General features: G+C 37.3%; 2 protein-coding genes across 5 annotated transcripts; one reads left to right on the top strand and one right to left on the bottom strand.

Annotated features, from left to right (window-relative positions):
• Nucleotides 1-1,085: 1,085 nt before the first annotated feature.
• LOC140813092 (aspartic proteinase NANA, chloroplast) lies at nucleotides 1,086-3,864 on the bottom strand. The gene is made up of 2 exons (XM_073171523.1): nucleotides 2,956-3,864; nucleotides 1,086-2,058 (listed from the first exon to the last, which is right to left on the bottom strand). The coding sequence occupies exons 1-2, from the start codon at nucleotides 3,615-3,617 to the stop codon at nucleotides 1,236-1,238; spliced, it is 1,485 nt and encodes a 494-aa protein (XP_073027624.1). The 5' UTR covers nucleotides 3,618-3,864; the 3' UTR covers nucleotides 1,086-1,235.
• Nucleotides 3,865-11,622: 7,758 nt separating this feature from the next.
• LOC140813250 (serine/threonine-protein kinase RHS3-like) lies at nucleotides 11,623-14,450 on the top strand. Of its 4 annotated transcripts, none has more exons than XM_073171739.1 (4): nucleotides 11,623-12,081; nucleotides 12,157-12,176; nucleotides 12,544-13,379; nucleotides 13,467-14,450. In XM_073171739.1, exons 3-4 carry the CDS (start codon nucleotides 12,544-12,546, stop codon nucleotides 14,332-14,334), a joined length of 1,704 nt encoding a protein of 567 aa, XP_073027840.1. In that variant the 5' UTR covers nucleotides 11,623-12,081; nucleotides 12,157-12,176; the 3' UTR covers nucleotides 14,335-14,450. The 4 variants fall into 4 exon arrangements, with proteins under 4 accessions (XP_073027840.1, XP_073027839.1, XP_073027841.1 ...); XM_073171738.1 differs by having other exon boundaries at nucleotides 11,623-12,001; XM_073171740.1 differs by lacking the exon at nucleotides 12,157-12,176 and having other exon boundaries at nucleotides 11,623-12,001; nucleotides 12,544-12,790; nucleotides 12,893-13,379.
• The last annotated feature ends 280 nt before the right edge of the window (nucleotides 14,451-14,730 follow it).

Raw genomic sequence — 14,730 nt, forward strand, 5'->3', positions numbered from 1 at the left:
ATCAAACTTATTAAAATATAATTATTTCGAGTTTTTTTATTGATTAGGTTCCTTTATACTTACATTTGTTACATAGCAAAGGGACCGGGGCTCCATTGCGAGTAATTGGGCTTGAATAGCTAGTGGCTAATCGGGACGACGTCGCATTTTAGATGTTTAACAGAGATTAGGTTTATACAGTACACGACACGAAAGTGTCGAAATTGGCATGTCGGTTGTGTGGGAGAAGAGCCAGACATGGAGATGGTTGATGAGGAAAACAGAGATTCCAACCCTTTCTTCTTCGCCTTCGCCACCGTATGCGGCGTCGTTCCAGGATCGTGTATAGATCACTTCGATCGATGACATGGAACGGAAAACACAAATTTTATGCATTTGAGCTTCAGAAGTTGGTTGTGAACCTGATTCGATGTATTATATAACCAGCAGGTTTGCTTCGAAATTCCCAGCGTCGTCCAATTTTATTGTGCTGTTTTTCAATAATTCTTTGTGGAGTCATGATTAACAAGATTTGACGCAAAAGCTTGAAGACAGAGATTAAAGAAAGGCGATAAAGTAGATTGAGTTACAAGTTAGTTTAGATTGAAATTCGAGTGGTCAAGATCTTGTTTGAACATGCAGAGACATAGACCTAGCAACAGGCGCATCCATGTCCAAGACAAGCATGTTGTTCTGAAACAAATTTCCTTTTCTTGCCTGCGACTCTATTGTGCATGGCCCCGGATGAGCTATCCTATGCCACTAGAATGCGCGGCTTGAAACTTTTTGATAATACTGCTTTGAGTTGATTCTCTCTTTCATAGTATTAAAGTTCATGTATTTCGTTGTTCGCACAGTTTATATCCTCAGGATCTCTTTTGAGGTTTCAGATATCTGAACTCGTATTTTTCTTTGTTTCGGTATGCCCATTACATAATTAAACAAAACAAACGGAAATCTAACAATAGAATAATCGTCCAAACCAACCATCAATAAAGTCATCATCGAAACTTTATCTGTCCTTTTGTTTCGAATATTAGACACTCTGCTCAAACTGAATGATTGATTTATACTCTGCTTGTAGGCGCACTGAAACTCGGTGTTTCCTTCAAATTTCTTCATCAAATTCGTAAAATCATTCATACAATCAGAAATCCCTTATCAATCTATTCATGTATATCATAAATTTAAACGTTAAAAATAAGTAGAAAATATAAATTACAATGCAGTGTTACCGTCTTTCTTGGATCATTGGGTCAGGAAGAGCAAGATGAGCTAGCAAAACCCAGTCTACCTTTGGCAATATCAAATTCCCAGAAATTGTTCTGTTGCATTATATTTCCAATCACAGAGGTACCAGGCCAAGTAGCATTCACAAATCCGAGGCATTTAACACCAGTAGCGGCATCAATCACATAACTCTTCACCGGCGGTCCAAATATTGCCCCATCCGCGAAATGGAGCACCAGTCTTGGCACCAAAGATTCATCGAAACCCGTCGAGTTGAAGCAGTATTCTAGTGGTCCAAAGTCCAGCTTCAAGGTCTTATAACCCGAAAGTGATGGCTTCAGAGCATCCATTACAGGCTGATACGCCGGTTGAGTCAAGAATGTTAGGCTCGAACCAGAGTCGACTATCACCCCCCCTACGCCATTCACATTCCACACTTCTATTGGGATTTCCAACAGTATGCCTCCTATTGAGATCCCTTTCATATTTACAGCATAAAATGGAGGGATCACTCCTAAAACTAGCTCCGTGTATTGAAGTTTTATAGGGGATACGTCAGTTTCGTAGTAGGAGCCGAAGATGAGGTAGCTTGATACGTTCTTGGGGCTTAAGTGATCAACTAGACAATATGAGAACTTGCCACCAAATCTTTTTGCTGCTTTAAATGCAAATGAATGGTTGCTGTAGCCTAGCCCTATGACCCCATCTGCAGCCTCAAAACTTTGGCCACGGGAAGATCCACTGCACCCAACCAGCACATTTTCGAGGCGCGTCTTCTTGCCGTTTGTTAGGCTGAATGTTACAGTCTCGTTCGCAAAGACTCCTATTGTAGATGATCCATCTAAGTACCTGATCACAAGCATTAATAATTAAAAATCTGATCCAGTCAAGAACCATGGTCTTGAATTTAAGCGGAATAACACTTTCTTCCAGGACTTTTGAGTTTTGGTGGTTCATGTAGGAAGCATATGGGATAATTAACATGCCTCTTGAAGTCAACTATATGGGTTTCTCTTTTCTATATCAGGAAGAATGGAGTCAATGTTCAAGATAAGAAACTGTAACTAACTCAACCAAACAAGTCCTTGATAGAGATATGTTATGCATAGGCATGTGAGCCAATCTACTTAGCAATAAGTGTCATTACTAGCCTGTAGGGTGTAGGTAAGAGGTGTATTGAATTCACCACCAAGATTGCAGCTTTTGCTGGTGTAACTGGTTACAAAGCTTCCATCCTCTTTTATTTTTATTCCAGAGCCTATTTCTTCACTCCAAAAATTAGTAATTTTGAATGGAAGAATTTGTCATGAAGTAACAAAATTTGTATAATTTTTTTTAGAAAAATACATATAAAATTTAAAGAATAATTTACATTAAAGTATAATGTTTTCTCTGCTTGATGAGTAGATATGTGAATGAACAAGAACTTGTTACTTCTCTTCAATTAATTTTTAGCTTATTATTTTACTGGATAATCCGACAATAGAATAAGCTTCCTCCATTTACTAGTCCTTAGATTAACATTGTTGATCTTGAAGGATTTGAAGTTTCTTGCAATGTACCCGATGTCTGTCTACACCGTGACATATAAACAAGAGTGAATATATAAAAAATTGTTGTTACTTGTTAAGCAAGGGGTAAGAAAACCATGTTAAATTTCATTTCATAACCAATTAAAAACTGGTTCAAGTACCCTCTTCCGCAATCTAGGAATAAAAAATGCAAACGTTAAGACTTACTATGTACCTGTAATCGTAGGCACACGGATCCATTGGAGAAGGGCACTGAGCCAGGGAGAACAGATTTGCAAGCTCAATCTTGCACATGCTCGAAGAACAAGTCACAGTCTTGAATGTGGACGAATCATCAGCACGAAAAACCCGCCGATTCCTCGAATTTCCGATCCCACATTGTGCACCATTACACCTATACTTGCACTTCGTCCAAGTCAATTCACTTCCGGTGTCAGCAATAAGGGTAACTTTTTGTGCGGGGGTTCCAACTTTGAGGTGCACAAAATACTGTCCTGTTCCATAATCCGCGCCGGAATTCATCGGCATTTCTCCCCCACTGCTGCTGCTTCCATTTGTGCAGGCTTGATAATAACCGGTTTTTTCCTGGGCTTGTCGTCTGATGGAACTGACGCCGCCATGTTTTAGCCTTGGTCTACTCGAAATCGCTCGAAAACGAATCGTATCATGGTAGAGCATTTGCTTTATTCGCTGAAACGTCGAAACGGGATGGACCCCATCTTGCAGATTTCTTAGCAGATCATCCCTGTGAATCAACTCCAGTTTACTTCCAGCTGAAATTTCATGACCTTGCACGAGCTTTGCTCCTGAGTTAGTTGCTACAAAGATCAGGACAATTAACAAGAAAGAGTCTCTTTTCTGCCAACACATTACCATATTTTCATACCATGAATGGATTAAAATTCTTGAGCAAGGCCAAGTGTAACAAAGGAATCGAGAGAAAGTTGGCCAAGATGGGATTTTGTCAGCAAAATTTTTTTGCTATCTTTGTTGGAGAGAGGGAGGGTATTGGAATTTATCCAGGGATATATACTTCAAAAATCAAGAGAGAAGAAAGTTCAACATGTAAAACTGATTTAAAATAATCAACTAAGGTGCGTTGTTGTATGAAAAATTTACGAGTATGATAGGTGAATATGTAATAATTTTCAAATCTTTGCTAGTTTGGTTTCTTCTTGTTCAGTTATTTAATGCATTATATTTATTGTGGGCTGTCAAGAATGGTTGATTTGTCACAATGCACGTCCTTGTCTATGCAGCCTACTCACTTATAGATAAATATATATAAATATATATATATATTTCTAAATTTATTATATTTGTTATCATATCAATTATATTGTTATTTCTTGTAATGATATGCTTTGGGGGATCTTAAATTCAATCTTGCTTGTCTTAATCATTATCTGTGTGTCCATACCGCAGGCATGTGTGTTGGTGAAAATTGAGGTCATTAAAATGTGCAATATTTTTTTGCAAATGATTAAAAATTGAGTAAATATAATTTGCATTCAGTTTTTTGTTAAAAAAATAAATGTGTTTGTACTGTCTAATTCACAATAAAATATGATTGCATTTCATGAGTTCATGTATTTTTTTTGAATGAAAATCAATACAAAAATATGATATTTAAGTAACAATTGTTTCAAATTTTATATTAATTATTATAGTTTAGTACCCAAACATTTATAACAATGATTGATATTAATAACACATTGTCTTTTCGGACAAGATTCGATACAAATTATTGAAAATATGACATAATATAAAATATTTAAGTACAAATTTTTGATATTAACATATGATTTTCGAGTATCCAAACATATGTAGCAAATATTGTTATTAATAAAATTGTTTTAATTTGATACTCAAAATCTTATATTTTGTACTAGATCTAAAACAGTTTATACTCAAATATATATATTAGTACCGTATTTTTTATGTTTTATACTCATTTTCATCCAAAAAGAGAAATGTGTCATTATGACTAATATTCGTTATACGTGTCTGAGTACTCAAAAATCATATCTTAATATTAAATCTGAAATAATTGATACTCAAATATCATATATTATCACTATATTTTTAATGTTTTGTACTGATTTTTATATAAAAAAAAACCGTGGATCCAAAAGAGTTCAAAACATTTTTTCTGACACAGAAACTGAAAGTAAACTTTTGTTTATTTTAAGTGATTTTTGAGTAATTCCCGTTAAAAAATACTTTTTTAAAAAATATATAGCACGTACTCTTTGTTAATCCTACATGTAATTTCATGATTTACGTGGGATTGATCACATGAAAATCATACATTACCAAATCTTAGTCATTCCCTTGTAGCGGGGTAATATCCCAATGTAAGGTCGACAACAGGTTTTTTTTAATAGCGTGGAAATTCAAATAAAACTTAAAGATCACATATATATTACAATCTATATATATATATATATATATATATATATATATATATATATATATATATATATATATTAACATGTTAATTAATGAAGTAAATTAACAAGCAAACCACGTATGGCTGTCGGGAGAGTTGAATTTTTTTTGAAGATATAATTAACTAAACCATTACATGCATAATAATCCATGGAAAACAGACCGTTTCTAGCATTAGAAAAGGTCAAAGACTTGAACAAAATATGTATTATGTATAGGCTGGCAAAGAATACTAACAAATCCGAGCGATGAGCTAGCTGTCTTCAAGGTTCACCACGTCGTTGATGCGTGAATCTTACATTCATTATTAAATGTCACACGTAATAGAGATAAAAATAAAAACAGCTGTGCGTAAATGAATATAAAATATCTGAAAATGGAGTTTGACACCTTATTTTGTGCCATGTTATAGCCACCTCTACATTTCAACCACCGACTCAAAATTTTCCGTAATCTCTATTTACATGTACCGATTAATCTGCAAATATAATCACATAACAAACTCTAATGGCACGTATTTTGTAGAAAAGTAATATACAATTTTTTATTCGACTTATTGGTTCGTCAACCAAAAACATTAATCTATGTTGGTTTAAAATCTAATAGCATTTTCGGGAGTTTGCACTTGAATTATACCTTGGAATATTTGGAAGCATTCCCAACAGCCAACAAGTGAGCATATATATTTTATTTTTTCACGAATATCGTCTCCCTTTTCGTTGCATTAATTTGCATTACTATTTTTTTCTTAATAGTAGAGGACATCTGAGAATCTTGATCATCCTTTGATTAATTCTTTTTTATCCAATCAGACTTTATTTGATTTTATTTAACACTCTATTTGATTGCATATCTGACTGTTAAATATCAAATTATTACTAAATTATTGATAGGCCTAACATACTATTTAAAGTATTATACAAAGAAAATTTGTTCTCTTGATGATTTCTTTAACCGACTTTGATAAGATTGTTACAACATCCAAGAATTTAAACAATATTCTATACATTATTCTTTCTTTGAAAAAAATTATTCTATTATTTTAAGGTTAATACAAAAATTACTGCATATAACTTTGATTTTCTCCTGATCTTACCTTTAGTTGATTAAATAAGAATTAAAAATTAAAACGTGAAAATTAACATATATTTTTATACAGTCAAATAATCTTGATACGATACAAAAGTAACAAATCCACACTATATTATTTAACAGAATATAAAACGTCATGGCAGATTTTATTTAATATTGGAAAAATTAACCATCGTTGTAATTATTCAAAATTTTGATATCCAAAAAAGAACTTCAAAGAAGATTATTTCAATTCTCAGTTTAAAATGGTCGTATCACTACTACTTCAAAAAAACTATTATAAACATAAATGTTTAAGATGATGAAGTAGATATACTACTTGATCAATAGTCAGAATTTCAAATATTTCTACTACCAACATTTTCGTGGCGTGATTTTCGTGGCTAATCTCACTATGTGATTTTCAGATTATTGTGTTAGTCCGATGACTTACCATATACACAGCGAGTGATGACAGCTGCGTGTTTTTACGTCATAGAAAAACTATTATATAATACCACCTAAAATTATTTGGCAAAAACTTGTGTGAGACGGTCTCACGGGTCGTATTTGTGAGACGGATCTCTTATTTGGGTTATCCATTAAAAAGTATTACTTTTTATGCTAAGAGTATCACTTTTTAGTGTGAATATGGGTCGGGTTGACCCGTCTCACAGATTATGATCCGTGAGACGGTCTCACATGAGACCCACTCAAATTTTTTTTACTTAAGCGGTTCTAATTAATTATAAATAGTTTATATATATATATATATATATATTTGTGTGTGTGTGTGTGTATATACTATCTCAAAAGAGGACTCAATTTTAATATAATCTGTAAAACTTTTTCAAAAGATTAATTCGAATTAAATCCACTAATATATATATATATATATATATACTAGGAAAGTACACGTGTGTTAGACGTGGTTGATTGACAATCAAAATTACATAATTATGAAATTTAGATATTGTTTAAAATTGTTTAAACATCATCATGTTTAAGAGTATTTGTCAATTTAAATAGAGTGAGTCTCATGTGAGACCGTCTCACGGATCTTAATCTGTGAGACGGGTCGACCCTACCCATATTCACAATAAAAAGTAATACTCTTAGCATAAAAACTAATATTTTTTCATGGATGACCCAAATAATAAATCCGTCTCACAAATATGACCCGTGAGACCGTCTCACACAAGTTTTTGCCATTTAAATATATCAAACACAATAGATAAAATAACATCATGACCATAAACATATATATTCACTTGTTCATATGACAAATGCTTAAATATAAAAAAAATGAAGTACACAAAAGATTTTTTTCATCCAAATATCATTCATAAAAAAAACAATAAATATAAATTAATAGACTAATAGATTTTACCAAGGCCCAAACCACAATGTACTTAAATGAAGTACACAAAAGGTAATACTAAAGGTCATAAGAACATAATAAAGGCTTGAACCAAAAATAAATATTACAAGACATCAATTTCTACCAACATAAATACAATTGAATGATAACTACTAAAATGAATTAAATCCTATTATCTTAACATTGATAATGACTAAAATAACCCTATGAACCATGTCGAAATGCAAAACAAGATGTCAGAATGATAAGCTGTAAGCTCACAAATGGAAAACTGTAGTGACCCGTTCCAGAATCACCTACTAATCAAAAACTAAGCATGCAATTAACCTAATAAACAATAATCAGAGATAACAGCGGAAAAAGTCAACAACTATACCGATTATACAACCCAATCGAAGTCTAGAACAACTCAAAATAAAATATCCAATACAACCATATCGAATCAAAACAATACCGATAAACTAAACCAACCAGATACTCACGTCCTCCTCCTGCTCCTCCTGAGCTGTCCAACCTGAGGCCTGCCCCGAGGGAATGGGGTGTCCAAGAATAAACAAAACCGAGGACGTGAGCGATAAGAACGCCCAGTACAAAAGTATGAGTATACAGACCTATATGAAATGCACATGCTATGATCATGATACCGGGGTAGTCAAGAAACAGGAATTACAAAGGATCTCAAACTGCTCAGTCTAGAGGCGCCAAGTGGATAGTGCCGCGCGGTCCAACCTCTGGGTCACTGCATCCACTACAAGACAGACGTGGACCTAAAATGTCCCGGACCACCGAAGCCCTCCCGACCCGTCGGCCACTGTGTACTCTCGGTGTCCATGCGTCCACAAGACAGGGCTGAGCGGCCCCAAGATATAGCTTATCTCGAAAGAGATACAGCTCAACAGCAAAGGCTATCTCGAAGAAGAATACGGCTCAACATGAAATGCAACGTGCAGTAATAACCGTGACATAATAGCATGCATCATATGACATATAACAATGCACCACATACTCATGCAACACATATATGAATGTATACTCAACCAGGATATCTCGGATAGTACTTTCGTACCTCTATCACAGCAATCCTAATCCACTGGAACCACCAGACAACAGGTCTAATCCAAGCCTATTCATCAAGTGAAAACCATCACTAAACTTATCTACCAGACTTAACTAGATAATCCTGAGATAAATACTGATAAAATTCCAAACCTTCGTCCGTCGCTAGCCCGCTGATGCCGCTAGCTCCCAACTAGAGCACAGCTCTGCTACAAGACCAGCAGCTCCCCGCTAGTGCCCAAATCTTGGAACAAGACTAGAACCTGTCAGAAACGACTGAAATGCTATGGAATTCTCTGAATTGGCGAGTCAAAATGAGGAAATCCGACCACTATTTATAGGCCATGTTCGGATCCTCCGAACACCACTTCGGAACTTCCGAACGCTACGTGTCCATTGGCTCTTGACAGCTCATGATCGGATCCTCCGATCATACACTTCGGACCGTCCGAACATGCACGTGTCCAGCTGCTCTTGACACCTCATGATCGGATCCACCGAACCTACACTTCGGACCTTCCGAACTCCCACGTGTCGATCAACTCTTGACACCTAATGATCGGATCCACCGAACTCACTTCGGACCTTACGAACTCTTCGGTGCTTCCGAACCATCTTCGGTCCGTCCGATCATGACTCGGTCAAAATTACACATTAAACCTTCTTAATCACCATTACTCCGCTAATTACCCAATTTGGAATTCGGGCTACTACATTCTCCCCCCCTTAAAAAGATTTCGTCCTCGAAATCAAGCTTAGAGGATGAACAAAACAAAACAACTCTCCATGCGCTCTAACCAATCCTCAGCATCATCGGGAGTCTCACCACCAACTAAAGGCTTAGGCCCCATCTGAATAAAACGATGCAAATCAAAACGCCTAGGACCATCCCGACGATGACGATGTTCACGGTGACGCCTACGATCGTCCTGATCACCCCATCGACCTACACTCCCCTGACTACTCCCGTCACCAAAGTGGTCAGCCATTGCTACAACATAGAATAGGGAAACTAGTAAATTGGTCAACGGAAATCCCAAAACAAAAATCTATATCCCAAAATCGTATGCATGCTCTGATACCATAAATGTAGTGACCCGTTCCAGAATCACCTACTAATCAAAAACTAAGCATGCAATTAACCTAATAAACAATAATCAGAGATAACAGCGGAAAAAGTCAACAACTATACCGATTATACAACCCAATCGAAGTCTAGAACAACTCAAAATAAAATATCCAATACAACCATATCGAATCAAAACAATACCGATAAACTAAACCAACCAGATACTCACGTCCTCCTCCTGCTCCTCCTGAGCTGTCCAACCTGAGGCCTGCCCCGAGGGAATGGGGTGTCCAAGAATAAACAAAACCGAGGACGTGAGCGATAAGAACGCCCAGTACAAAAGTATGAGTATACAGACCTATATGAAATGCACATGCTATGATCATGATACCGGGGTAGTCAAGAAACAGGAATTACAAAGGATCTCAAACTGCTCAGTCTAGAGGCGCCAAGTGGATAGTGCCGCGCGGTCCAACCTCTGGGTCACTGCATCCACTACAAGACAGACGTGGACCTAAAATGTCCCGGACCACCGAAGCCCTCCCGACCCGTCGGCCACTGTGTACTCTCGGTGTCCATGCGTCCACAAGACAGGGCTGAGCGGCCCCAAGATATAGCTTATCTCGAAAGAGATACAGCTCAACAGCAAAGGCTATCTCGAAGAAGAATACGGCTCAACATGAAATGCAACGTGCAGTAATAACCGTGACATAATAGCATGCATCATATGACATATAACAATGCACCACATACTCATGCAACACATATATGAATGTATACTCAACCAGGATATCTCGGATAGTACTTTCGTACCTCTATCACAGCAATCATAATCCACTGGAACCACCAGACAACAGGTCTAATCCAAGCCTATTCATCAAGTGAAAACCATCACTAAACTTATCTACCAGACTTAACTAGATAATCCTGAGATAAATACTGATAAAATTCCAAACCTTCGTCCGTCGCTAGCCCGCTGATGCCGCTAGCTCCCAACTAGAGCACAGCTCTGCTACAAGACCAGCAGCTCCCCGCTAGTGCCCAAATCTTGGAACAAGACTAGAACCTGTCAGAAACGACTGAAATGCTATGGAATTCTCTGAATTGGCGAGTCAAAATGAGGAAATCCGACCACTATTTATAGGCCATGTTCGGATCCTCCGAACACCACTTCGGAACTTCCGAACGCTACGTGTCCATTGGCTCTTGACAGCTCATGATCGGATCCTCCGATCATACACTTCGGACCGTCCAAACATGCACGTGTCCAGCTGCTCTTGACACCTCATGATCGGATCCACCGAACCTACACTTCGGACCTTCCGAACTCCCACGTGTCGATCAACTCTTGACACCTAATGATCGGATCCACCGAACTCACTTCGGACCTTACGAACTCTTCGGTGCTTCCGAACCATCTTCGGTCCGTCCGATCATGACTCGGTCAAAATTACACATTAAACCTTCTTAATCACCATTACTCCGCTAATTACCCAATTTGGAATTCGGGCTACTACAAAAACCAACATAAATAAAATTAAATAATAACTTCTAAAACGAATTGAACTCTATTAACTTTAAAAGGGATAATGACTAAAATAATCACATCAATTATGTCAAAATGCAAAATAAAAGGGCATAATAGTAAGCTCGTAAATGAAACTCATATATTTATACGTGTGTGTATATATATATATATATATATATATATATAATCTGTAAAACTTTTTCAAAAGATTAATTCAAATTAAAACCACTAATATAATCAATAATATATTAAAATTAGAATGAGCCAAGGATAAAAATGCAATCTTGTTCATGGAAAAAGAGAGTGGTGAAAATGATGATTGAAAGGCCGATGCTTGCGTCTTCCTCAACTTGGCCGCTTCCTCTTTCCTCCCTCCACGTCTTTCTCACCATCCCGATATACATGCATAATTTCCCATTTTTGTCTCCTAATCCTGGGCATTCTATGGTTCTACGAATTTTTACATTTGCATTAACCAATTATTTCCAACATTGCACAGTGGATTCTTTCAAAGACTAGTTTCTTCTCCGATTTTTTGCCTTGCAATGGTTTCCTCAATCAAGGGAAAACCCGCTAGACCTCGTTAGGCGCCTGCTCCTTCCATCCCATGATTTGTGAAAGCATATCGGGTGTTCGAAATTTGCGTACATTTGATTCACGGGATCATTAATGTAGAGCTGTCCGTATTCTTTGACAACCTGCAGGTTTGAACTTTGAACATGTGACATTCTGGATTACGAATTCGTTGCGTTCTATCACAAGCGCTGATGCCATTTTTGTGATTGTGCGTTGTGCTTTGTTTTGTTTTTGGCATATTTTTATCGAGCAATCTTGAATCCTGAATTGTCATTCGTCCCAGGGGGTGGAAACTTGAATGAGGTCAGAATTTACAGCCGGTTGATTCTATTAAGATGATGTTAATAGAATAGTTGGAAAACGTAACATCCCAAATGATTGGTTTATATTTCAGAGTTCCGCATGAATAAGAAAAACTTAGAAGATACCATATGTTATTATTTGTTTCTATAGTTTCTTTATCAGTGTACTGGTTTCTGGCCAACGTGCATGCTGTATTTTTGTCTCGAAAATTCATAACAGAGTTATGCGATGAGAGTCTTCTCCGTGAAGCACAAGTTGTAGCATCATTAATTAAAAAAAAAGTTTTATGGTTGCAATTGAGTTGTTGATGATTCTATGAAGATGCAATGATTAAGGATAGCGATTTTGCTTTTTTATGCCAATGCAGATGAGTTACACGCCATCAGAAGACAGTGCATCTGAGTCCGGTAGGATGGACTTGGCTGCCAAAAATCCTAGTGCAAATGCACCTCATTTCTCGAGGAAGTCGGAGCAAATGCCAAAAAGGAGCACAAATCCTGGCCGTGTCTCACCATGTGAACCTGTGTCTGTGGATCCCAATTCTTACTTTAATTCAAACTCGACTCATAAACCAACAAGTGACTTTCCAAGGACGGAGGCAATAACGCTGACTGGTATAAATCCATGCCCAGTTCCTAGCCCCGGAAGATTTACAAATACTGACTATCTGACAAATACAATATCAAGTGGAGCAATATCACCGAAGTCTCTGGCAGGTAATGTTAAGAATACTTCGTCGACCATCAATCATGGATGGAAAAGTGGTAGCAGCAACCGCAGTGACAGTTTAGACAGTACGAGTGCACCCTTAAAGCCCCACACCGGAGGCGATGTTAGATGGGATGCCGTTAATTCTGCTTCTTCTAGAGATACTCCTCTTGGTCTCAGCAATTTTCGGCTTTTGAAACGGCTGGGGTATGGAGATATTGGAAGTGTCTACCTTGTTGAACTTCGAGGAACAAATGCCTTCTTTGCCATGAAAGTTATGGATAAAGGTTCTCTCGCAAGTCGAAATAAGCTTCTTCGTGCTCAAACAGAAAGAGAAATTCTCTGTCTTCTTGATCACCCTTTCTTACCTACCTTATATTCTTACTTCGAGACTGAAAAATATTATTGCTTGGTCATGGAGTTTTGTAGTGGTGGAAACCTTCACACGCTTCGTCAAAAGCAACCCAATAAACATTTTACGGAGGAAGCTGCAAGGTTCTAACCTAATCACTTTATTTGCATGTTTCTTCGAGTAAGCACTGAGTACATTTTCATATTTGGCTTGGGGTTGACATCTTGCAGATTTTTTGCATCGGAGGTCTTGTTAGCTCTCGAGTATCTGCACATGCTAGGTATTGTATACAGAGATCTTAAACCTGAAAATGTGCTAGTAAGAGAAGAGGGACATATCATGCTCTCTGACTTCGACCTCTCTCTTCGTTGCTCCGTTTGTCCTACACTTGTAAAATCTTCATCTGTTCATGTTGGAAATTCAAGCGAAAGCACTGGTGCTATCTTAAATGACGACAATATGATCCGCAGTTGTATGCAGCCATCAAATTTTTTCCCTCGCCTCCTTCCTACAAAAAAGAACCGCAAATCCAAATCCGATTTCGGGCTGAACAATAACTCTAACGCCCTTCCTGAGCTAATGGCTGAGCCTACAGATGTTCGTTCAATGTCTTTCGTTGGCACTCACGAATATCTTGCCCCAGAGATCATCAGGGGAGAGGGTCACGGCAGTGCAGTGGATTGGTGGACATTTGGCATTTTCTTGTACGAGCTTCTACTTGGGACAACCCCTTTCAAAGGTTCTGGAAACCGTGCTACACTGTTCAATGTCGTTGGCCAACCACTAAAATTTCCAGAAACGCCGCAACTGAACTCGGCGGCACGTGATCTGATAAAAGGGCTGTTGGTGAAGGAACCTCAGAGGAGAATTGCATACAAGAGAGGTGCTACTGAAATAAAGCAGCACCCTTTCTTTGAGGGTGTGAACTGGGCCTTGGTAAGAAGTGCCGCGCCTCCACACATACCCGAACCTGTAGATTTTAAGCAGTTTGCCTGCAAAGATTCAACAAATTCAGACAAGAAGATGGCTGACATTGGAAATGATCGAAACAAAAGCAACTCTACTGATTCTTCTTATGTTGAATTTGAGTATTTTTAGGATTTTGGCTCTATCTTTTACCTCTTGAAGTCTTTTTTGTTTCCGGGGAAAAAAACAACATATGTAACAATGTGCATATACAAGTTAGATGAACTTTTGCTATTTGACACATAAAGATTATCGTTGTTTTCTTGCAATTAAACTTTCCATTTGTTTTTAACTTATAACTACTTCATTTCGGGAAAAAAAAATGAATAAACTCTAAGAAGAAGGCAGGAATCTCCTACCTTGTAGCTAGGTAGCAACCCCACACTTGGTTAGTTCCATGCTGTCTATATTATTCTAAAGTTGATCGAATAAGTAACAAACGAGTCATATTTTTTTATGTGAACGTGAAAAAAGATATATGACTCCAAATAATCAAGTCCACCAACTCTCACATCGATTTAAATTTAA

This window comes from Primulina eburnea, chromosome 14 (genome assembly GCF_022965805.1).
Source record: "Primulina eburnea isolate SZY01 chromosome 14, ASM2296580v1, whole genome shotgun sequence".
NCBI lineage: Eukaryota > Viridiplantae > Streptophyta > Magnoliopsida > Lamiales > Gesneriaceae > Primulina > Primulina eburnea.

Excerpts from the sequence above, each read along its gene's own strand:
- LOC140813250 (XM_073171739.1), top strand. The coding sequence starts at position 12,544 with ATGAGTTACACGCCATCAGAAGACAGTGCATCTGAGTCCGGTAGGATG. Across the intron at positions 13,380-13,466 it reads TTTACGGAGGAAGCTGCAAG|ATTTTTTGCATCGGAGGTCT; the intron begins GTTCTAACCTAA and ends GACATCTTGCAG.
- LOC140813092 (XM_073171523.1), bottom strand. The coding sequence starts at position 3,617 with ATGGTAATGTGTTGGCAGAAAAGAGACTCTTTCTTGTTAATTGTCCTG. Across the intron at positions 2,059-2,955 it reads CCGTGTGCCTACGATTACAG|GTACTTAGATGGATCATCTA; the intron begins GTACATAGTAAG and ends GCTTGTGATCAG.